Raw genomic sequence first — 23329 nt, forward strand, 5'->3', positions numbered from 1 at the left:
AAACTCCATCTGCCATTTTTCTGCCCATGCCTCCAACTGATCTATATTGTGCTGTATCCTCTAACAATCCTCCTCACTATCTGCAATTCCACCAAGGACAGTACCTTAAGGAAGTCCTGCAGAAATGTCCTGGAGCTGGGAGCTGAATGATTGACCTTCAACCACCATGACCATCTTCCTGTGTGTCAGGTATGACTCCAACCACTGGAGAGTCTTCCCCCTGATGCTCATTGATTCCAGTTTTGCGAGGGCTCCTTGATGACACATTTGGTCAAATGCAGCCTTGATGCCAAGGGCTGTCACTCTCACCTCACCTCTGCAATTCAGCTCTTTTGTCCGTGTTTGAACCAAGGCTGTAATGAAATCAGGAGCTGAGTGGCCTTGGTGCTAGAATGTTGTCAGGGCCCATAGCTTTTGCAGTATTCAGTGTCTCCAACCGTTTCTTGATATCATGTGGACTGAATCGAATTGTCTAAAGACTGGTATCTGTAATGCTGGGAACCACTGAAGGAGGCAGAGATGGATCGTCAATTTGGCACTTCTGGCTGAAAATTGCTGCGAATGCTTTAACCTTATCGTTTTCACTGATTAACTAGGTTCTTCCATCATTGAGGATGGGGATATTTGTGGAGCCTCCTCCTCCAGTGAGTTGTTTAATTGTTCACCACCATTCATGACTGCTTGTGGCAGGACTGCAGAGCTTAGATCTGATCCGTCGGTTGTGGGATCACCTAGCTCTGTCTGTCACTTGCTGCTTTTGCTGTTTGGGTTGCAAGTAGTCCTTTTTGGTCGCTTCATCAGGCTGACACCTCATCTTCAGGTATGCTTAGTGCTACTCCTGGCATGCCCACCTGCACTCTCCATTGAACCAGGGTTGATCCCCTGGCTTGATGGTAATGGCTGAGTGGAGGACATGCTGGGCCATGAGGTTACAGATTGTGCTGGAGTACATCTCATGGATGCCCAGTCTTGAGTTGCGAGATCTGAGCGAAGTCTGTCCTATGGTGATAGTGTCACACAACACGATGGAAGTTATTCTCAATGTGAAGGTGGGTCTTCGTCTCCACAAGGACTGTGCAGTGGTCACACTTACTGATACTGTCATTGACAGATGCAACTGCAGCTGGCAGGTTAGTAAGAATGAGGTCAAGTATGCTTTTTCCTCTTTTTGGTTCCCTCACTACTTGCTGCAGACCCAGTCTTGTAGCTATGGAGTCCTTTAGAACCCGACCAGCTTGACCTATTGTACTGCTGCTGAGCCAATTTTGGTGGTGGACATTGAAATCCCCCACCCAGAGTACATTTGTGCCTTTGCCGTCCTCAGTGCTTTCTCCAAGTGTCGTTCAACATGGAGGAGTTCTGATTCATCAGCTGAGGGAGTACAGTATGTGGTAATCAGGTTTCCTTGCCCATGTTTAACTTGAAGCCATGAGACTTCATGGGGTCTAGAGTCAATGTTGAGTAGTTCCAGACCAACTCCCTCCCAACTGCATACCATTGTGCTGCCGCCTCTGCTGGGTCTGTCCTGCCGGTGAGAGACAGGACATATCCAGGGATGGTGATGGTAGTGTCCGGGACATTGTCTGTCGGGTATGATTCTGTGAGTATGTCAGTCTGTTGCTTGACTAGTCTGTGAGACAGCTCTCCCAATTTTGGCAGTAGCTCCCAGATATTAGTGAGGAGGACTTTGTAGGGTTGAAAGGACTATTTCCACTGTTGTCTTTTCCGGTGTCTAGGTTGATGCTAGGTGATCCGTTCGGTTTCATTTCTTTGAGACTTTGCAGTGATTGATACAACTGAATGGCTTGCTTGGTCATTTCAAAGGGAAATTGAGAGTCAACCCAATGCTGCGGGTCTGGAGTCACATGTATGCCAGACCAGATGAGGATGGCAGATTTTCCTTCCCTGAAGGACATTAGTGAACCAGATGGGTTTTTCTGACAATCAACAATGGCGATCAGCAGATTTTTAATTCCAGTCTTCTTTCTTAAATTAAATTAAATTCAATTCAAATTCCAGCATCTGTCGTGGTGGGATTCAAACCTGGGTCCCCAGAACATTGGCTGAATTTCTGGATAAATAGACTAGTGATAATACCACTAGGCCATCGCCTACCCTGTTGGACTATAACCTAGTGTTGTGTGACTTCTGACTTTGCCCACCCAAGTCCAACGCTGGCACCTCCACATCATGTTTGAAGTCCAGTTGGGCTACAGCTAATACGCACTTCTGCATAGTTATATCATTATTCCAACATATCAAGTGGTCTCTCAGCATCTCTTTAGGGTTTAAACCAAAGTCATCTTAACCTCGTCAAAAATTCTGATACAAATTCCCCTTGTTCTTGAATTGCTGAGTAAAACCGATAGCATCTCAGATTTAGAGGAAGCTTTGAGTCGAAATATTCCTTAATAAATCCATCAACTCTTGAAAAGTTTTAGTATCTAGTGGCTCAGTAAATGTCAGGCTCCTATTAAGTGAAAAAAGCTGCAAGTCCACAAGCTGTCAGGAGAATTACTTGATGTTTTTCATCTGCTCCAATACTATATGCCTAGGAAAAAATAACACAGAACAAAGTAAATTACAGTACAGGAACAGGCCCTTCGGCCCTCCAAGAATGCACCAACATGCTGCCTGTAAAAAAAGCCATGGGATTTTCCTTAATCCTGTTGGCTAGTGACTTTTCATGACCCCTTTTAGCCCTCCTGACTCCTTGCTTAAGTTTCTTTTAACTTTCCTGTATTTCCCCCTTGCTTTGTGTGTTTCCAGCCTCCTACCCTTGATAAATGCTTGCTTTTTCTTTTTGATTAGGCTCACAATATCTCTTGTTATCCAAGGTTCCCTAAACTTGCCATACTTATCCTTCATCCTTAAAGGTACATGCCGGCCCTGAGTTCCCAGCAACTTACACTTGAACGCCTCCCACATACCATGTGTTGATTTGCCCTTAAACAACTGCCTCCAATCTGCATTCTTCGGTTCCTGCCTAATATTGTTGTAATTAGCCTTCGCCCAATTTAGCACCTTCACCTGACAACTACACCTATCTTTATCCATCAGTACCTTAAAGCTTACTGAATTGTGAACGCATTCTTTCCACATACTGGGCTCAGTTTTCAACAGCAGAATCAAGCAAGTCAACCTCCCAAATAACGGCATGATGCCAGAAATGCCTACCCCAGCTCAAAGACGACTGTTGTCAGCGAATTTCTTCAGGAGCATATTTTATTCCCTTGTCGCCACTGAAGTAAACCCATAGAGGCTGGTATCCCGTCATCAAGTCACCCTTTGTTTACACTGCATAGTACTTGACATTGGTCTGGCTTCCTCAGAGCCAGCTTTCAGTGTGAACAGAACCTCTGACACTCCTGTTTATATCTGTCAGCCAGGTCGCCCTGATTGGACCAGCTGCTGACGTCAGGTCGGTCTTCCTGAGAGTCAACCTAAGGAAACAGACAAGCCCGGAAGGAGTCCCTAGCTATGCACTTAGATCCTGTGTGGACCAGCTGGCGGAGATATTCGCTGACATCTTTAACCTCTCCCTCCTACAAGCTGAAGTCCTCACCTGCTTCAAGAAGACCATCATCATCCCAGTACCAAAGAAAGCACGTGCAACGTGACTTAATGAATACTGCCCAGTGACTCTGACCTCCACAATCATGAAGTGCTTCGAGAGGCTGGTCATGGCCCAGATCAACTCTAGCCTCCCAGCCAGCCTTGATCCCCTGCAATTTGCCTACCAACAAAACAAGTCCACAGCGGATGCCATTTCCCTAGCCCGACACTCATCCCCGTAACATCTGTATAAAAGGATGCCTATGTCAGACTCCTACTCATTGTCTACAGCTCTGCTTCAACACTATAATCCGTGCCAGACTAATCTCAAAACTCCAAGACCTAGGTTTCGGCTCCACCCTCTGCAACTGAATCCTCAGCTTCCTCACCCATGGACCGCAACCAATGAAGATAGACAACTGCACCTACTCCATGATAACCCTCAACACTGAATCCAGCCAAAGATCATTCTCAGCCTCCCGCTGTACTCACTGTACACCCATGACTGTTTAGCCAAATTCCGAATGAACGCCATCTATAAGTTTGCTGACAACACCACAGTGGTGGGACAAATATCAAACAACAGTGAGTCAGAGTACAGAAAGGAAAAAGTGTGCTTGGTGTTGTGGTACAATGATAACAACCTCTGTCTCAATGTTGGCTAAGAACTACTTATTGACTTCAGGAAGAAAGGAGGAGAACACACCCCCATCTACATCAACGGAACTGAGATGGAGAGGATCTAGACTGTCAAGTTCCTAGGAGTGGCGATAACCGACATTCTGACCTGGACTTCCCATTTAGATGTGATGGTCAAAAAGGCACGACAATGCCTCTTCATCCTCGGGTGGCTTGGGAAGTTCAGGATGTCTGTAAGGACTCTCACCAACTTTTACAGATGCACCATAGAAAGCATACTATCTAGGTGCATAACGGCCTGGTATGGCAACTGCTCTGTCCAGGCCTGTCAGAAACTATAGAAAATTGTGTGCACAGCCCAGACTATCACGGAAGCCAACTTCCCATCCATGGACTTCATTTACACTTCTTGCTGCCATGGAAAGGCTGCCAACGTCATTTAAGACCTCTTCCACCTCAGTAATGCTCACGTACAACGATACAGAAGCTTAAACACATGCACAAACAGGTTCAAGAACATCTTCTTCCCTGCTTTTATTATGACTGATGACTGGACTGTCTAACTTCAAATAATGTTAATCTTGTTAATGTTGATCTTGCTCTGCGCACCTCCTGAGCAGTGTAATCAGTATGCCTTGTTCATTTAAGCACCCTTTGATCTGTGTCCTTGTTTGATATGATCTGCCTGTACTGTTTGCAAAACAAAGCTTTTCACTTTACCTAGGTACATGTGATTAAAATAAATCAAATCAAATCAAGGTTAACAGCCCCAATCAGGGAACTCATATTCTATGATGTCCACCTGGCCGACCTCGTTACAATCTTCAATTTGAAAGTAACCAATAATAGAACATCAAACTAGTCGCTATTACCAACCAATGACCTTAAAGGTTTTCCTGTGATGTCACTCCTTGCTTTGTGCTGGGCCTCCAATTCTGGGCCTCAAATCATCCTGTTAAAAATACTTTACATACTATGAACCTAAAAAACAAGCACACAGCACCTCTTCCTCTGTGTACTGAATTCCCACGCTGCTTCAGAATTCCCAAACTATATAACCACTCAGGCTGTGTCCCACTCCAGATGTGATCTCTCCTTCCTGACTGTGCAAAGCTTACTGATCATGCAGTTTCAACAGGCCCTATTTGAAATAGAGTTCAGATGAGCTGAGATGACTCACACTAGTTAAGTTTCAACAGTAATCAACAATTACTGAGGTCTTATTCAGACTTCAGGCAAATGATTGATAGGTGTCCATCACTTAGCAGAGTCATCTAAATTACGAACCTTTTAACTAGATGACTGAATTTTAAACTTTTAAAATGGAGAAAGCACAGAAAGACTTACCAGTTCCATTTTCATGCTCTAAAATTCTCAAACTATATGTTCACTCAGGCTGTGTCTCATTTTGGATGTGCTCTCTGTTTTCTGACTGTGTGAAGCATATTGATTATCTGCAGTGAGTGAGAAGGAAGCACAGAGGACAGGAAAAGTTAGTTGTTCCGGTGTGTGAATAATTGAGTTGACATGATGCATGAAATTAATATAATCCTAGCTAATGGTATTAGTGGACAACTCAGATCCCAGACTAAAATCTGTCTAATGGATCACAGAGTCATAGAGTGATAGAGATGTACAGCACGGAAACAGACCCTTTGGTCTGACTCGTCCATGCCAACCAGATGTTCTAAATTAATCTAGCCCCATTTACCAGTATTTGGCCCATATCTCTCTGAACCCTTCCTGTTCATTTACCCAGCCTTTTAAATGTTGTAATGTACCAGCCACTACCATCTCTGGCATTCATAGGCAGTGTTTTCTGCATATTATCAGTTACTGCCTTAAAAAAAAACTCTTGTTCATCCATCTTTTCGCAAAACCCTCAATCTGTCTCCTCTAATCCTGTGACATCATCCATTATAAATGGTATATATTTTTTTTATATTAACAAGCTGATTTTTCACTTGAACAGCAACATATAAATTTTGGGTTTAGCAATAATAAAACAAAATTTTATGATACAAAAGAAATAAAGATAAAATAAAATAAATCAAACTATTTATATGTAAAACATTTTTAAAGACTTTGAAACATACAGTAAAACTACAATCCTCTTAATCCCAAGAGAATCCCATTGCAATTCTCAAATACTGAAGAGAAATCGTCTCTCTAAAACCGCATAGGATTTGACATGGCTGAGACTTTAATTCCCATTCATGAGAACCTGATAGCCTCTTGATTCATCACATAACTGAGCTTAAAGATCCTCAGCTTCACATAATCCCTTCAGGATTTTAATCAACCACTATTGCTGTGGATCTTTTTAAACTAAACTCCTTACAACTCTAAACTACCTTTTCCCTGCTTTACATATTTAGCCTTTGCAAAGAATCCTACAGAACTGCCCCAAACTGAAACCAGAAAACTGTTTTCCATGCTACATGTACTTAAGGCCAATCAAATTCCAGAATTTTAATGTAGTACGTTGTTTATTTTAGAACAATAGAGTCATAGAGATATACAGCACGGAAACAGACCCTTTGGTCTAACTGGACTGTGCTGACCAGCTATCCTAAACTCATCTGATCTGCCAGCATTTGGCCCATAACTCTCTAAACCCTTCCAGATGTACCCATTCATGTACCCATCCAGATGCCTTTTAAATGTTCTAATTGTACCAGCCTCCACTACCTCCTCTGGCAGCTCATTCCATACACACACCATATTCTGCATGAAAAAGTTGCACCTTAGGTCCCTTTTAAATCTTTCCCTTCTCACCTTAAACCTGTGTCCTCTTGTTTTGGTCTCCCCTACTCTGGGAAAAGACCTTTACTATTAACTCTATCCATGCCACTCATGATTTTATAAACTTCTATAAAGGCCGCCCCTCAGCCTCTAAGGCTCCAGGGAAAATAGCTCCAGCCTATTCAGCCTCTTCCTTATAGCTCAAACCCTCCAACCCTGGCAATATCCTTGTAAATCTTTCAAGTTTCGCAATATTCTTCCTATAGTAGGGAGACCAGAATTGAAAGCAGTATTTCAAAAGAGGCCTAACCAATATCCCGTACAGCCGCAGCATGATCTCCCAACTCCTATACTCAATGCACTGATCAATAAAGGCAAGCATACCAAAAGCCTTCTTCACCACCCTGTCTAACTGCGACTCTGCTTTCAAGGAACTGAGAACCTGCACCCATGGTCTCTTTGTTCTGCAACACTCCCCAGGATCTTATGATTAAATATGTAAGTCCTGCCCTCATTTGCCCTACCAAAATGCCACATCTCGCATTTATCTAAATTAAACTCGACCTGCCACTCCTCGGCTCATTTGCCCTATCTTGTCTATGTGTGTGTGTTGCAACTGCCATACTCTGAGTTTGAATTCATGACTGAAGTTTTTTAAAACCCTGAAGGCAGTTTGTTATAGTGTTTTTTCAAAGTGGACTTTGCAAGCAGAGGGTTTGGGTGAATGTGCTATGCCCGAGTTCAAAGGGGAGAAACAAAGATAAGTAAAAAAAATACAGCAACTCTGCTTACAGATAGATGAGAAGTAGAATGTTATTAATCTGACATTGACTCCCTTGTCACCTACCTCCTCTTGTGAACAGTTCTCCTTTTGGGCATGTTCCATACATGGCTTAAACACTCTGCCTGACTTAGACTGGAGCAGTTCAACAAGTTGGGGCATTCTTAGTAAACCCCAGATTCTTTTTGTTCTGTAAATTCATTTTTTTGGATGGCTGGCCTATTAGCTCTCGGTTCTGTAATAGCAATGAGTGCAAACTGTTTGAAGTGTCACCTTTTAGATGAAATACTCAACCAAGGCTGTGACTTAATACTTAAATGCACATTGTTATGAATCAGCCCAAAGCCCTTCCAAATATATCAGGGAGATAGCCTAGATGCTAACTTTTATCTTTTTAAAGCTAAGGTGTTGTGTTTCAGATGTAATTCGATTGATCGCACTACTCAGCTTTAAGCAAAACACACTTTATTCTTACCTCCAGTTAAAATACAAACAAAAGAAAGAAGAATTGGAATAACTTGACTTTATTGGAAAACTTAACAGAAAAATAGATTATTTATCTATTAAACAGCAACTCTTCCAATCCAACAACATTCCATAAACATACCCTTGGTAAAGGCAAAGTCAGTAAAATAGATTGTCTTGCATGCGATTCTAGCAGCAGAAAGAAAACCCAAGCTTTTAGCTGTAACAGAGAGAGAGAGAGAGAGCTTCCACGGCCAACTTCCAAACCCCAACAGCCACTGAAAGCTAAACAAAAAACCCTGTTTCGTGATGTCTGACAGTGGCCTTCCACGCTGCTTCTATTGTTCCAACTTAAAAAGAAAACCAAGACTTCACAAGCTGTTTCCTAAATTTGCTTGAAACAGACTGTTCGGTACCTCTGTCTCAACCTCTCTTCATTAAAAAAACCAGGACAAAATACAGATTTGTACCTAGGTACTTGTACCTGAGATGGTGCCATAAGAGGTAGATTGTAAAAGTTTTTCACTGTACTTCTGCAATGGAGTACACGTGACAACAAAGGATATTCTATACTTCTATTCTACCTGTCAAAGCCATAGTATCATTACAACATAAAAGATAATATTTCAAAGTAAAGCAGAAGCAATGTCACCAGTGTACTGGTGAATGTTTATCCTCAATCAAAGCACTAAGCAGATTCCCTCGGCATGAGCACATTGGTGTTTGTGTGAGCTTGCTGTGCACACTGTGAATATTGCACTTCCTTTGGATGTTGCATTGCCTAGTTTACCAAGTTTGGCTACTTTCTAAAAGTACCTAATCAGTCGTAAAATACATTGCGACTTCCTGAAGTAACATAATGATATACTAATATCTTTTAAATAGATACATTGCTCAATGCAGGGCTGTGATAAGGCAGCAACTGCAGATCATGAGACAACTTTTTGGTAGCAGCAATCCAGAGGCCCAATCTAATGCTCTGAGAGCATGGGTTCAAATTCCACAATGGCAGCTGGGCGAATTTAAATTCAATCAATAAATTTAGAATTGAAAGGTAGTCTCTGTAGTCATAGAGTTATAGATTCATACAGCCTGGAAGAAGACCCTTTGGTCCAACCCCTCCATGTCAACCAGGTTTCCCAAACTGAACTAGCCCTATTTGCCTGCGGTTGGCCCATAATCCCTCTAAACCTTTCCTGCCCATGTACCTGCCCTAATGTTTTTTAAATGTTGTAACCTGCCTTCTCAACATCCCCCCTTACCTGAGACCTGGAGACCCTCAGTTTAATCTCACCACTTATGTCTCTGTCTTGTGAAAAGGCAACCCTATGGTCTTCTTGGACAATGGCAGCTTTACCTTTTACCTTACAGGAATAGATATTATTATTCCCAAATATACTTTAACTACTTTCCTAGCTAGTTTGACACCATTTATTAAGAATGCTCCCAATATTTTCTGCTGATATAATATTTTTCACTTATCTGTACTAAATCTCATTTGCAGCTTTACTATTGGCAATGTGCCTTAGAATGCTGAGAATTGAAGTTCTGGAACTCCCTCTGGAAACCTCTTCACCTTCCAATCTCTCTTATTTCTTTTATGACACTGCTTAAAATCTATTAGTTTGACCTAGCTTTTGATCGCCTAATTTTACCTGATGTAACCTGGTGTAATAATTTGGAACAAAAACAGAAGTTGCCGGAAAAACTCACCAGGTCTGGCAGCATCTCTGAAGAAAAATCAGAATTAATGTTTTGGGTCCAGTGACCCTTCCTCAGAACCTTCTGCGGAAGGGCCACCAGACCCAAAACGTTAATTCTGATTTTTCTTCACAGATGCTGCCAGATCTGCTGAGCTTTTCCAGCAACTTCTGTTTTTGTTCCTGCTATATAGCATCCGCAGTTCTTTAGGTTTTTATGGAGTAATAATTTGTCTGATATGTGTTGTTAAATGACTTGGCTTGTTTGTCACATTAAAGATTCTGTGTAAAAGTAAGTTGTTGTTACTATTTCTGTATTCTGTCACATCCTTCATCTTGACTAACCAGAGTGTTTTAGTTTCATAGCATTTCATAGCACAACAAGCTCACACAAACACCAATGTGCTCATGCCGAGGGAATCTGCTTAGTGCTTTGATTGAGGATAAACATTCACCAGGACACTGGTGACATTGCTTCTGCTTTACTTTGAAATATTATCTTTTATGTTGTAATGATACTATGGCTTTGACTGTATCAAGTAGATAATCTTCAGTTGAACACAGAAAATGCGAAAGGTGTCATCAAATTATTTGTGGAGAGAGAAAAACAGAGTTATCTTATGTTTTCAGGTTATGACGTTCCTGTTGAGTTCTGATGAGAATTTCCAGCATTTTCAGTTTTTTATTTTAGGTTCCCTGCTAGCAGTGAAGTATGCTTTTGTAGATAATCTTACTTTTTTCTGTGTGGTGATACAGATGAGAAGCTAAGGAATTATTGTACTTGCATTTTCCATGAATTTTGGTATACTCACATTTGGTTAACCGGTATACCTACTTGCAGGAGATATACTTTTGTGTTTTGGATTGTACTGATGGAATTCTCACTGGTGCTGCGAAAATGCTGGGAAATATTTTTGTCCATGCTATTTCTGCATCTGACAAATGGGGAGCACTGAACCAGTCAATACATGGGCACAGAGAGAAGAAAGCTTTCAAAGATATTGTTCGCAGATACATCAGATTCCTAAATGGTAAGCCATTTTAACAGTTAAATTGGTCTGTGAATTAGATAAATTTTATCACATATTTAAATAGTGGATTATTGTTCATATCATACAATTTAATTGGAAACCATTGGCAACTTAGATAATATCTTGTGTTGATCGATTAATACAGTAGGGATGATGTTTATGCTGGAAGAGGATATCAACCTATGCTTGGCTGCTTGTTCCACAGCCATTTAGTAGCCATCAAGTTTTTAATGGGCATGAGGTGAACCTTCCCCCATCATTAGAGAAGACCCACCATTGAGAGTTAAACAATTAGAAAGAACTTAGAAGATTATCCACCTTTTCTTCATATGAATCTTGTGGATAATTCTGATTCACTATTAATCACCTCTGTTGTCACCTCTTTAGCCTTCTGTTGTCCCAACCCAAAATTCCCTTTAATTTTTACTCCCTCACCATTTCCATGCTTATTTTCAAAAATCAGTTTCCCTATAGATGCAGCGCATTGATCATTTAAAATACTTATTCTTTTTCATACTCTTCAGGTTGCGTTAACCAGTTAGTCAAATAGTGGTATTCCCTCCAAGCCACTCACTGTCCTGGCTTGGAAATATATTGCCATTCCTTCAGTGTTGCTGGGTAAAAATCCTGGAAGTGCCTCCGTAGTAGCACTGTAGGTGTATCTGCACCAAATGGATTGTAATGATTCAAGAAGGCAGGTCATCACCAATTAGGCATTTAGGGATGGACATTAAGTACTGGTCTAGCTAGTTGTGCTGACATCCCACCAATGACTGAATAATAGAAAACAGATTTACATGTATGAGTCCCATTCTTCTGTGTATTTTCTCTATTCACTCCATGTGTTAGTTACTTCACATGTAATAAATCACTTCTGCACATTTCTAACAGTTTATCAGCATCATTCCAAACTTTCTTGAATTTCAGGTGATCTTATCAAAATATGGAAGGCAGTAGTGTCTGTCATAAGATCTTTGCTTATCCATCTCTACATGATTGTAATGTTGTGGGTGTAGCCAGACTGTGAAATTCAATTCCCTTACAAAGTTCACAGGCAAGGAGGTACAAATCCCCAAAAGAAATCATTCAACTTATTAGCCTTATTTAGGCTTTACGTTCAACACAACGTACATTGGTACGTTTCATTGAACTAAACCCGGGGTGAGTTCTTCCTAATTTCGTTCTAACTTGGGCATCCCATTAATTACTATTTTATCCCTTTTAGAAGTTCTGGAGAAACTTTACTGTTCAATAAATTGTTTTAAAATAATCTTTAAAGCATAAATTAAGTGTTCCCACATAGTTCCCAGGATAACCATTTGTTGCTTGTTTGGCTTTCTTAAAAAAAAACTTCCCTAAAAAATAACTTGCTATTTTCCTTTTTTAAAGTTATCCCAAATATAAATAAAGGTGTTGCTATGCTGACAGGTATTGAACTTATTTTTTCCCAAAACAAATCTTCCCTTTCTTAATAGAAAAAAAACACCTAGACTGTTTTCCATTAGTTCTTTTTAAGGAATTTATTTGTTTATCCCTTAACTTCAGGTGAATTTAAATTAGAGGACTTGCTCACAAGTTATTTTTTCCCCAGTTACAATTTCAGACATAATTGTGCTCAAGCTTGGTGGTTTTAAATATTTTTATATCAACCTGGTCAGGTGTGTTATGATACACCTCTGAGCAGGCAGAATTTGAAGCCAAGTCTTTTGGGCGGAATGTACTCAAATGCAGTTAAAGTGTGGTGGTAAGGGTTCTTGCAGTGCAGTGGTAGTGTCCCTATTTCCTGACTAAAGTCCTGGGTTCAAGTTCAACCTATTTATAGAGGTGTATACTAGCATACCTGAACAGCTTGATTTTAAAATAAAGTGTGGTGGTGAGTTTCATGACATCCACTCAACAAGAATCCAATATGGATTTTTTTTGCGCAAACTTCTACTTTTCACCAATTGTGCAACTGAGATGTTAGATATGTTTCTTGTGGAATCTTGTGGAGCATGAGTTGGAAATGGCTGCCACACCTAGGACCTTCTGGCTTCCACATCCCTTGCCCAATAATTAAAGTCTAGTTAGACAGCTCTTCAATTGCTGCAAGCCAGCAATGACTTCTCATTCTGTGCTGCTGATATTTAACATCAAAGCAATGTCTCAAAAGAAAGGCAAACTTGCCCCCTGCTGCACAGACAAAGATCTGCAGGCGTAGTTGGATGAGTACAGGAGGTCAGTTTTCTTCCATGTGAACTATCTCAGGAGGCCACAGCATTAGACACCATCAGCCTGCACTCAAATTGCAACATGAGTAAGGGAAGGTTCCCACATGAAGTGGAATGCCGAACAATGCCCTAAAAAATACAATAAAATATAATCTGGTCTAATGGTGACCATGTAAGCACTGGTGATTGTTGTAAAAAAATCTGATTCACTAATGTTCTTCGAGGGAATAAGTTTGCTTACCTGGCCTGGTCTACATATGTGACTTCAGACCACAGCAGTGTGGTTGACTCTTAAATGTCCTGTGAAATGGTCTAGCAAGCCACTCAGTGTATAACACTGCTACAAAGACAAAGGAAAGTATGATGAAAGGTGTGTGATTTCAATATCATGTATTTTAGTTTCAACTTCAAACTAGTTGCATATGGGCATTGGTTACTTTTGTGAAGGGTTTAAAGAAAAACAAAGTCAGAGTCCTCTCAGAACCATTACCTAACCCAATGTGTGTCAGAGACCATCTGACTCTCTGGACTGTTAATGAAAGATTTTTAATAATGTGAATTTTATGAGAAGGGAGTAAACATTGAAACGCATCAGTTTGATTTTGGTGTAGAGTAATCAAGGTGATTGAGGGGTTTCAAGGCAGTTCTGGAGTAGACCTGAAACATAGTTTCTCTTCTAAAAATGAGTATACGATAGTTCAAGGAAACACAATTACTTTGGGGTAAAAGAAGACCCAGAAGTGTTTTGTTAGAAATCTGCAGATTATTCAAAAACTGAGAAAGTTTAAGCTTTCTATTTTGTGAGCATTGTGAAAGAACTCATAGTTCATCGAACAAAACTAGGAGAAGCAATTGGGTCAAACCTAAAGATTTGATATGGAAAGGTAATTTCTTTGGAATTTGAATCCATGTAAAATGATATATTGCCAAATGGATGCAACTGTGTTTTGGTCTGTGTTTTCATATTGTTCTACAAGCTTCTATATTTAGATAATTTGGGTTGCTTTTTTTGCATAATAAACTTCTGTCCTACTATTAAAAAGAAATCTACAGCTTGGGTGAATATTTTGCATTGAATGAACACAATGCTAAAAAAAAAATCTATCAAGCCAGATTTAATTCTGGGATTTAAATGGGGGGTTTTCTGAAGAAGAGTCACGACCTGAAATGTCAACTTTCCTGCTCCTCTGATGCTGCCTGACCCGCTGTTTTCCTCCAGCTCCACACTGTGTTGTCTCTGACTCCAGCATCTGCAGTTATTGCTATTGCTATCTTGTATGGTGCCACCTTTCTTGATAGAAGGTGCTGGTGAGAAGCGACTGAGCAGGATTCTCGAGATGTCAGCTCAGTCGACACGACTGAGAAGGGGATCGCAAAGGACCTAATGCTCATCAGGCGGAAGAGCAACTAACAGAGGACACTGGTGAGAAGCAACCGAGGAGGGTTCTGGGAGAAGTCAGCTCAGTCACCATGACTGAGAAGGGGAATGCAAAGGACCTGGTTCTCATCAGGAGGAAGAGGATCTAACAGAAGATGCTGGTGAGAAGAAAACAAGGAGGGCCCTGGAAGAAGTTGGCTCAGTCAACACGACTGAGAAAAGGATCAGGACAGGCTTGGCTGCTCAGGAACCCTGCGGAAGGCTCCTCCTGCTATATGTGGGAAATCAGGGACACTTCCAGTGTCCATGCTGACTATGACTAAGTATGTTCAGTTGTAGCTCCTAGTTTGTTTCATGGAGTGTCTGGAGCTGTGAATGGATTGATTCTACGCCATCCATGAGGCTGACAACATCATGGATAGCATGTTTAGCAAGCTGGTCACATCACCAGTATGGTCCTCACCAGACAGAAAAGTGTTGGGTGACCACTAGGAAGACCTGTAAATCTGAGCAGTCAGTGCAGGAGACCTCTGTGGCTATTCCCCTCTCAAAGAGGTGATGGACTTTCAGGGGAAAGCAGCAGCAGCAGCAGCAGCCAGATCAGTGGCACCATGACTAGCACTGTTGTATAGCAGGGAGGGTTGAAGTGTAGGTGAGTGGTAGTGATAGGAAACTGTACATTCGGGGAAGAGATAGGCATTTCTGTAGCTGTGAGTGAGACTCTAGGATGGTGTGTTGCCTCCCTCATCCAGGGTAAAGGATATTCTGAAAAGGGAGGGTGAGCAGCCAAAGGTTGTGATCCATATTGGTACTAATGACATAGGCAGAAAGAGAAATAAGGTCCTGCAAAGGGATTCAAGGAGTTCGGTAGGAAATTGAAAAGCAGGACCTCTAGGGTTGTAATCTTGGGAAAACTTTCCATGCCACTTGCCAGTGAGCCTAGGAATAGGAAGATAGTACAGTTAAGTACTTCGCTAAAGAGCTGTGTAGGTGGAAAGGCTTCAGGCATGTGGATCAGTGGAATGTCTTCAGGGGCAGGTGGGGCCTGTACAAGAAGGACAGGTGGCATCTAAACTGGAGGGGCACCAATATCCTGGCAAGGATTTTTGCTAGTGCTGTTCTGGGGCTTTAAATTAGTGTGACAAGGGGGCAGGAACCAGAGCAATAGATCAGCAAGTAAAATGACCAAGGTGGAGTTAGAGACTAAGGCCATAAGGTTAAGAGGAAAAAGAGATAGGGAGAGGTTACTGAACACGGCAGGACTGGCAATCTGAGCTGCATTTGTTTTAACGTGAGAAGTATTACAGGTAAGACAAATTAACTTAAAGCTTGGATTAATACATATAACAATGATGTTGTAGCTTTGAGAGAGGGACAAGACTGGTAGCTTAATGTTCCAGGATTTAGATATTTCAGGTGAAAGTAGGAGTCATACTTGAGCTAGGTCTGGGGAATGAGCCCAACCAGGTGATTGAAGTTTCAGTGGGGGAGCATTTTGGGAACAGTGACCATAATTCTGTAAGTTTTAAGTTACTCATGAACAAGGACAGGGTAGTCCTCGGGTGAATGTGTTAAATTGAGAGAAGGGTAACTTCACAATATTAGGCAGGAACTGAGGAATGTAGATTTGGGGCGGATATTTGAGGAGAAACTGAGAGGTTTGCCAAAAAAAAAGGCATACACAAGGTTTTGGAAACTTAAGACAGACAGAACCCTCGAAGAATACAAGATAGCAGGAAAGAACTCAGACAAGAAATCAGAAGTGCTAGAAGGAACCATCTTTGGCAAACAGGATTAAGGAAAATCCCAAGGCGTTTTACACATGTGTAAGAAGCAAGAGGGTAGCTAGGGAAAGGATAGGTCTATTCAAGGACAAAGGGGGGAATTTATGGAGGAGTCAGAGGAAGTGGATAAGGTCCTTACTTTGCATCGGTATTCACAAAGGAGAAAGACATATTGGATGATGGACATGATAGAGGAGCAGATGACACCAAGATGAGTGGTAGAGCAAATTGTGTAGAGGACACTGAAAGTCTGCAGAGTGATATAGATAGGTTAAGTGACTGGGCAAGTGTGCGGCAGATGGAGTACATTGTTGGTAAATGTGAGGTCATCCATTTTGGTAGGAATAACACCAAAATGGACTTTTATTTAAATGTGAAGAATTGCATCATGCCGCATGAATCACAAAAAGTTGGTTTGCAGCAGCAGCAGGCAACTAAGAAGGCAAATGGAATATTTTCATTCATTGCTAGAAGGATAGAGTTTAAAAATAGAGAGGTTATGCTGTAGCTGTATAGGGTGCTGGTGAGGCCACACCTGGAGTACTGTGTACAGTTTTGGTCTCCTTACTTGAGGGAGGATGTACTGGCACTGGAGGGGTACAGACGATTTCACTAGGTTGATTCTAGTTGAGAGGGTTGCCTTATGAGGAGAGATTGAGTAGACTGGGACTATACTCATTGGAATTTAGAAGAGTGAGGGGGAGTCATATAGAAACGTATAAAATGATGAAGGGAATAGATAAGATAGAAACAGGGAGGTTTTTCCCACTGGTGGGTGAAACAAGACCTGGGGGCATAGCCTCAAAATAAGGGGGAGCAAGTTTAGGACTGAGTTGAGGAGGAACTTCTTCACCAAAAGGGTTGTGAACCTGTGGAATTCCCTGCCCAGTGAAGCAGTTACGGCTAGGTTGATAAATCTTTTTAAGACGAAGATAGATTTTTGAACTGTAAAGAAATTAAGGGTTATGGTGAATGGGCGGGTAAGAGGAGCTGAGTCCACAAAAAGATCAGCCATGATCTTATTGAATGGCGGAGCAGGCTCGATAGGCCAGATGGCCTCCTCATCTCCTATGTCTTATGTTGATATTCTAGGGCATGTCAATATAAAAAAGATGGTGTTGAGTGTTTGAAAATGATTAAGGTAGACAAGTCCCCAAGACCTGATGGGATTGATTCCAGAATGCAAAGGGAGGCAGGTGAAGAAATTGCTGGGGCCTAGTATGAAATCTTTGTATCCTGTTTAGTGAAAGGAGAGGTGCCACAGGATTGGAGAATAGCCAAAGTCATTCCATTGGTTAAGAAGGCCAACAGCGATAAATGGGAAATTACAGGCCAGTAATTCTTTTTTGGTTCTTATTGCGTGGATGGGGTGTGAGGGATGAGGTGCGGGAGATGTGGAAGACACGGTTGAGGGTGTTCTCGACCACCGAGGGGGGGAAGTTACGGTCCTTGAAAAACGAGGACAACTGAGATGTACGGGAGTGGAATGCCTCATCCTGGGAGCAGATGCGGCGGAGGCGAAGGAATTGGGAATAGGGGATAGCATTTTTGCAGGAAGGTGGGTGGAAGGAGGAGTATTCTAGGTAGCTGTGGGAGTCGGTGGGCTTGAAATGAATATCGGTTTCTAGGTGGTTGCCCGATATGGAGACAGAGAGGTCCAGGAAGGGGAGAGAGGTGTTAGAGATGGTCCAGGTAAACTTAAGGTTGGGGTGGAAGGTGTTAGTGAAGTGTATGAACTGTTCGAGCTCCTCGTGGGAGCACGAGGCGGCGCCGGTACAGTCATCAATGTAACGGAGGAAGAGGTGGGGTTTAGGGCCGGTGTAGGTACGGAAGAGGGATTGTTCCACGTAAAAAGAATCCCCCTCGTCCTCACGTACTACCCCACCAACCTCCGGATCCAACGCATCATCCTCCGACAATTCCGCCATCTGCAATCCAACCCCACCACCAAAGACATCTTTCCCTCCCCACCCTTATCTGCTTTGCGGAGGGACAACTCTCTCCGTGACTCCCTTGTCCGCTCCACACTCCCTTCCAGCTCCACCACACCCGGCACTTTTCCCTGCAACCGCAGGAAGTGCTACACCTGCCCCCATACCTCCTCCCTCACCCCCATCCCAGGCCCCAAGAAGACTTTCCACATCAAGCAGATGTTCACCTGCACATCTGCCAATGTGGTATACTGCGTCCGCTGTACCCGGTGTGGCTACCTCTACATCGGGGAAACCAAGCGGAGGCTCGGGGACCGCTTTGCAGAACACCTACGCTCGGTTCGCAATAAACAACTGCACCTCCCAGTCGCGAACCATTTCAACTCCCCCTCCCATTCCTCAGACGACATGTCCATCCTGGGCCTCCTGCAGTGCCACAACGATGCCACCCGAAGGTTGCAGGAACAGTAACTCATATTCCGCTTGGGAACCCTGCAGCCCAATGGTATCAATGTGGATTTCACAAGTTTCAAAATCTCCCCTCCCCTTACCACATCCCAAAACCAGTCCAGCTCGTCCCTGCCTCCCTAACCTGTTCTTCCTCCCACCTAGCCCCTCCTCCCACCTCAAGCCACACCTCCATCTCCTACCGACCAACCTCAACCCGCCCCCTTGACCTGTCCGTCCTCCCAGGACTGACCTATCCCCTTCCTAACTCCCTACCTACACTCACCTTTACTGGCTCCATCCCCGCCTCTTCGACCTGTTTGTTTCCTCTCCACCTGTCCTCTCCTCTATCCCTCTTCTATCCGCCTCCCACTCTCTCCCTATTTATTTCGGAACCCCCTTCGCCTCCCCCTTTTCTGATGAAGGGTCTAGGCCCGAAACGTCAGCCTCTCTGCTCGTATGATGCTGCTTGGCCTGCTGTGTTCATCCAGCCCTGCACCTTGTTGTCTCGGATTCTCCAGCATCTGCAGTTCCTACTATCTTTGGAATATTGCATTTAGTTCTGGTCACCACACTGCTAGGAGGATATAACGGCTTTGGAGAGGGTACAGGAAAGGTTTACCAGGATGTTGCCTGATTTGGAGGGTGTTGGCTATGAGGAGAGATTGGACAAACTTGGTTTGTTTTCACATGAAGTTGAAGGATGAGGAGTGACCAGTTAGAAGTTTACAAAATTATGAAGGTCATGCATAGAATGGATAGTCAGAATCTTTTTTCCCAGGGTAGAAATGTCAATTATTACAGGACATAGGTTTAAGGCAAAAGTTGGTGGCGGGGGGAGGATAGTTTAAAGGAAATGTAAGAGGCAGCGTTTTTAAACAGAGGGTAATAAGTTCCTGAAATGCACTGCCAGAGGAGGGGATAGAAGCAGATACAGTCGCAAGGTTTAAGAGTCATCTTGACAGGTAAATGTATAGGCAGGAAATAGAGGGATATGAATCGCATAGATACAGAAGTTTTTAAGTTTAGAAAGGCGTGATATGTCGGTGCAGTCTTGGTGGGCCAAATGGCCTGTTCATGCACTTTACTCTTTGTTCTTTGCAAGATCTAAGTTGGTAGAAAGGATGGACCCATGACAGATGAAATATAGACCATAGAAATAGAACATAGAATAATACAGTACAGAAACAGGCCCTTTGGCCAACTGTGCCAACAATCTTGCCATTTCAAACTAACCCCATTTGCCTGCACATGATCTGTATGCTCTATTGCCTGCCTGTTCATGTGACTGTATAAGTGCCTCTTAAACTTTACTATCATGTCTGCTTCTTCTGCCTCCTTTGACAGTGCATTCTAGGCACCTACCAACCTCTGTGTAAGAAAACTTTCCTCGCACATCTTCCTTAATCTTTTCATCTGTCACCTGAAACCTATGCCCCCTCAGTATATCACTTCTGACTATACACTTTATCCGAGCCTTTCATATTTTTATGTTTTGTCAGGTTGCCCCTCAGCCTCTGATGTTCCAGCAAAAGCAATCCAAATTTGTCCCATCTCTCCTTATAGCTAATACTTTTCAATCCAGGCAACATCCTGATTAACCTCTTTTGCATCTTCTCCGAAGCCTTCACCTTTTCCTGTAGTGTAGGGAACAGAACTGTACACAATACTTCCAATGTTGCCTGACTAAATTTTACACAGTTGCAAGTTGACTTGCCAACTTTTGTACACAATGCTCCAAATGTTGAAGACAAGCATGCTGTATTCCTTCTTTACCATCTTATCCATTTATGTTGCCAATTTCAGGGAGCTATGGAGTTGGACCCCAAGATTCCTCTGTATATCAATGCTCCTAAGGGTCCTACCATTTACTGTAAACTTTCCTCTTATATTTGACATGCAAACTTCATCACCTCACACTTGTTCAATTAAACTCCATCTGCCATTTCTCTGAAAGTAAGTCTTCCTCCACACTGCACCTGATGAAACTCCCATGATAGTGCAGAATGAGTTTAGACACAGAATGAAATCACCTCTACTTTTCAAACTGGATCATATAATCATAGAGTCCCTGCAGTGTGGGAGCAGGCCATTTGGGCCATTGAGTCCACACCGACCCTCCAAAGAGCATCCCACCCAGACCTACCCCTCTAACTTATCCCTGTAATCCTGCATTTCCCATGGGCAATCTACCCAACCTGCACATCCCTGGACACTATGGGCAATTTAGCATGGCCAATCCACCTAACCTTAACTGCTGTCTATGCTCTTAAATTAAAAGTCAAGTGCCTTCAATGCTGTACCGATCAAACAGTCCCAGGACAGGGATAGCAGAGGATTAGATATGTAGTAGAACTCCCTCTACTTTTCTAAACTGAAAGTAAAGCTGTTTTCACTTTTTCTTAAACTGAAAGTTTACAGCTGGCAGGGATATTTATAGTTGAGAAGGCTAGGTGGGAGCTGTCTATAGCCGACAGAGTTAGGAAGCGTTTACAGCCATTGGGGTCAGTGGGTTATTTACAGTTGACAGGGTCAGAAGGTGTTTACAGCAGTCGGGGTCACGGGGCTATTTACAGCTGACAGGGTCAGGAGGTGTATACAGCTTTTAGAGTCAGGGGTTATCTATAGCCGTCGGGGTCAGGAGGTTATTTACAGCCATTGGTGTTGGCTGGTTAATCATTTACAGTCAGTTCAGTTGCATGTGCTAACACCAGATTGGTTCAGGCTTATCCAAGGGCCATTTGTCCTCCTAAGGCAGGATCCGTCAGACCTTTGTTTGCTGCTGTCCAATTGCAGTCGCCGGTCCTATGGTATCAAAATACAATAAGGTGACAATACTGACATCAGCTAAAGGAGTTTGAGAGGACCTACACACTGCTGCTGGGCATCCAGGCCAGTCAGTCAGATATATTATGGAGAAGTGTGAAGTGATACATGTTGGGAGAAAGAATGAGAAGAGGCAGTTGTCATGCCCCAGCTGATTGTACGACTAGACAAGTCAGATCCTAACTTGATAGGTCATTTTTAAAAATTGTTTGAGTTAATTAATGTGATGGTTAATTACTCAGAAATATTCACATGAGGCTGCAAACTTTATTTAACAAGGGAACAGAAATTTATTTTACAAAATAAGAAATACAACTGCTATCTAAATATCAAAGACACTTAGCAAGATCTAAACCATAAAGCCAGACAAAATTTCCCAACACTACTCTGACTTGTGCCTCGTAAATGGTGGACAGGGAGTCAGGAGGTGAGTTACTCGCTGCAGCATTCCTAACTGCTGACCTGCTCTTGTACCCACTTTATTTATGCGGTGAGCCCAGTTGTGTTTTTGGTCAATGAGGACCCCAAGGATGTTGGTAGTGGGAATTCAGTGACGGTAACACTATCGAATGTCAAGGGGCAGTGATTGGATTGTCTCTTATTAGAGATGGTCATTGCCTGGTATTTGTGTGGCGTGAATGTTACTTGCCACTTCTCAGACCAAGCCTTGATATTATCCAGATCTTGTTGCATTTGGATATGGACAGCTTCAGTATCTGAGGAGTCATGAATGTGCTAAACATTGTGCAATTATTGTGAACATCCCCACTTTCAATCTTATGATGGAGGGAAGGTCATTGATGAAGGAGCTGAAGATGGTTGGGCCAAGGACACTACCTCGAGGAACACTTGCAGAGAAGTTCTGGAGCTGAGATGATTGACCTCCAACAACCACAACCACCTTCCTATGTGTCAGGCATGACTCGAGCCGGTTGAGAGTTTGACCCCTGATACACTGACTCCAGTTTTGCTAGGGCTCCTTGATGCCACACTGGTCGAATGCAGTCTTGATGTCAAGGGCTGACACTCTCACCTCACCTCTAAAATTTAGCTCTTTTCTCTATATCTGGATCAAGCCTGTGATGAGATCTGGAGCTGAGTGGTACTTGCAGAACCCAAACTGGGTGTCAGTGAGCAGTTTATTGCTGAACAGTTGCTACATTATTGCATTGTTGATGAAGTCTTCAATCCTTTTACTGACAATTAAGAAGAGACTAATGGGGTAGTAATTTGCCAGGTTGAATTCGTCCTGCGTTTTGTGTACAATATATTTCTGGGCAATTTTTCACCTTGTCGGATCGATGCTAGTGTTGTAATTGTACTGGAAGAGCTTGGCTAGGGTGAGGAATCTTCTGGAGAACAGGTCTTTAGTTCTATCACTGGAATGTTGTCAGGTCCTATAGCTTTGCAGTATCCACTGTCTCCAACCACTTCTTGATATCACATGGAGTAAATCAAATTGGCTGAAAACTAACATCTGTAATGCTAGGGACCACTGGAGCTGGATCATCCATTTGGCACTCCTGGCTGAAGATTGCTGCAAATCCTTCAGCCTTATTGTTTGCACTTATGTGTTAGGCTATTTCATAATTGAGGATGGGGATATTTGTAGAGCCTCCTCCTCCAGTGAGAGTGGCAGGAGTGCAGAGCTTGAGATCTGATCTGTTGGTTGTGGAGGTGCTTAGTTCTGTCTATCACTTGCTGCTTATGCTGTTTGGGATACAAGTAGACCTGTTTTGTAGGTTCACCACAAGGTGCAGGGCTGGATGAACACAGCAGGCCAAGCAGCATCATAGGAGCAGAGAGGCTGACGTTTCGGGCCTAGACCCTTGTCTAG

The 23329-nt window shown here is 42.7% G+C and overlaps 2 protein-coding genes across 2 annotated transcripts in view; both read left to right on the top strand.

Annotated features, from left to right (window-relative positions):
* Positions 1-23329, top strand: part of LOC109930964 (dynein axonemal heavy chain 8-like) — a 2199840-nt gene that overhangs the window by 231583 nt on the left and 1944928 nt on the right. The gene's annotated exons all lie outside the window — the stretch shown is intronic.
* LOC109918465 (dynein axonemal heavy chain 8-like) overlaps positions 1-23329 on the top strand; it is an 876900-nt gene that overhangs the window by 9901 nt on the left and 843670 nt on the right. Inside the window, exon 3 of the mRNA XM_048596621.1 lies at positions 10727-10916. Coding sequence (XP_048452578.1) covers positions 10727-10916 — 190 coding nt within the window. The remainder of the gene's footprint in view (positions 1-10726; positions 10917-23329) is intronic.

Source organism: Rhincodon typus, chromosome 5, assembly GCF_021869965.1.
Source record: "Rhincodon typus isolate 14 chromosome 5, sRhiTyp1.1, whole genome shotgun sequence".
NCBI classification, from domain to species: Eukaryota; Metazoa; Chordata; class Chondrichthyes; order Orectolobiformes; family Rhincodontidae; genus Rhincodon; species Rhincodon typus.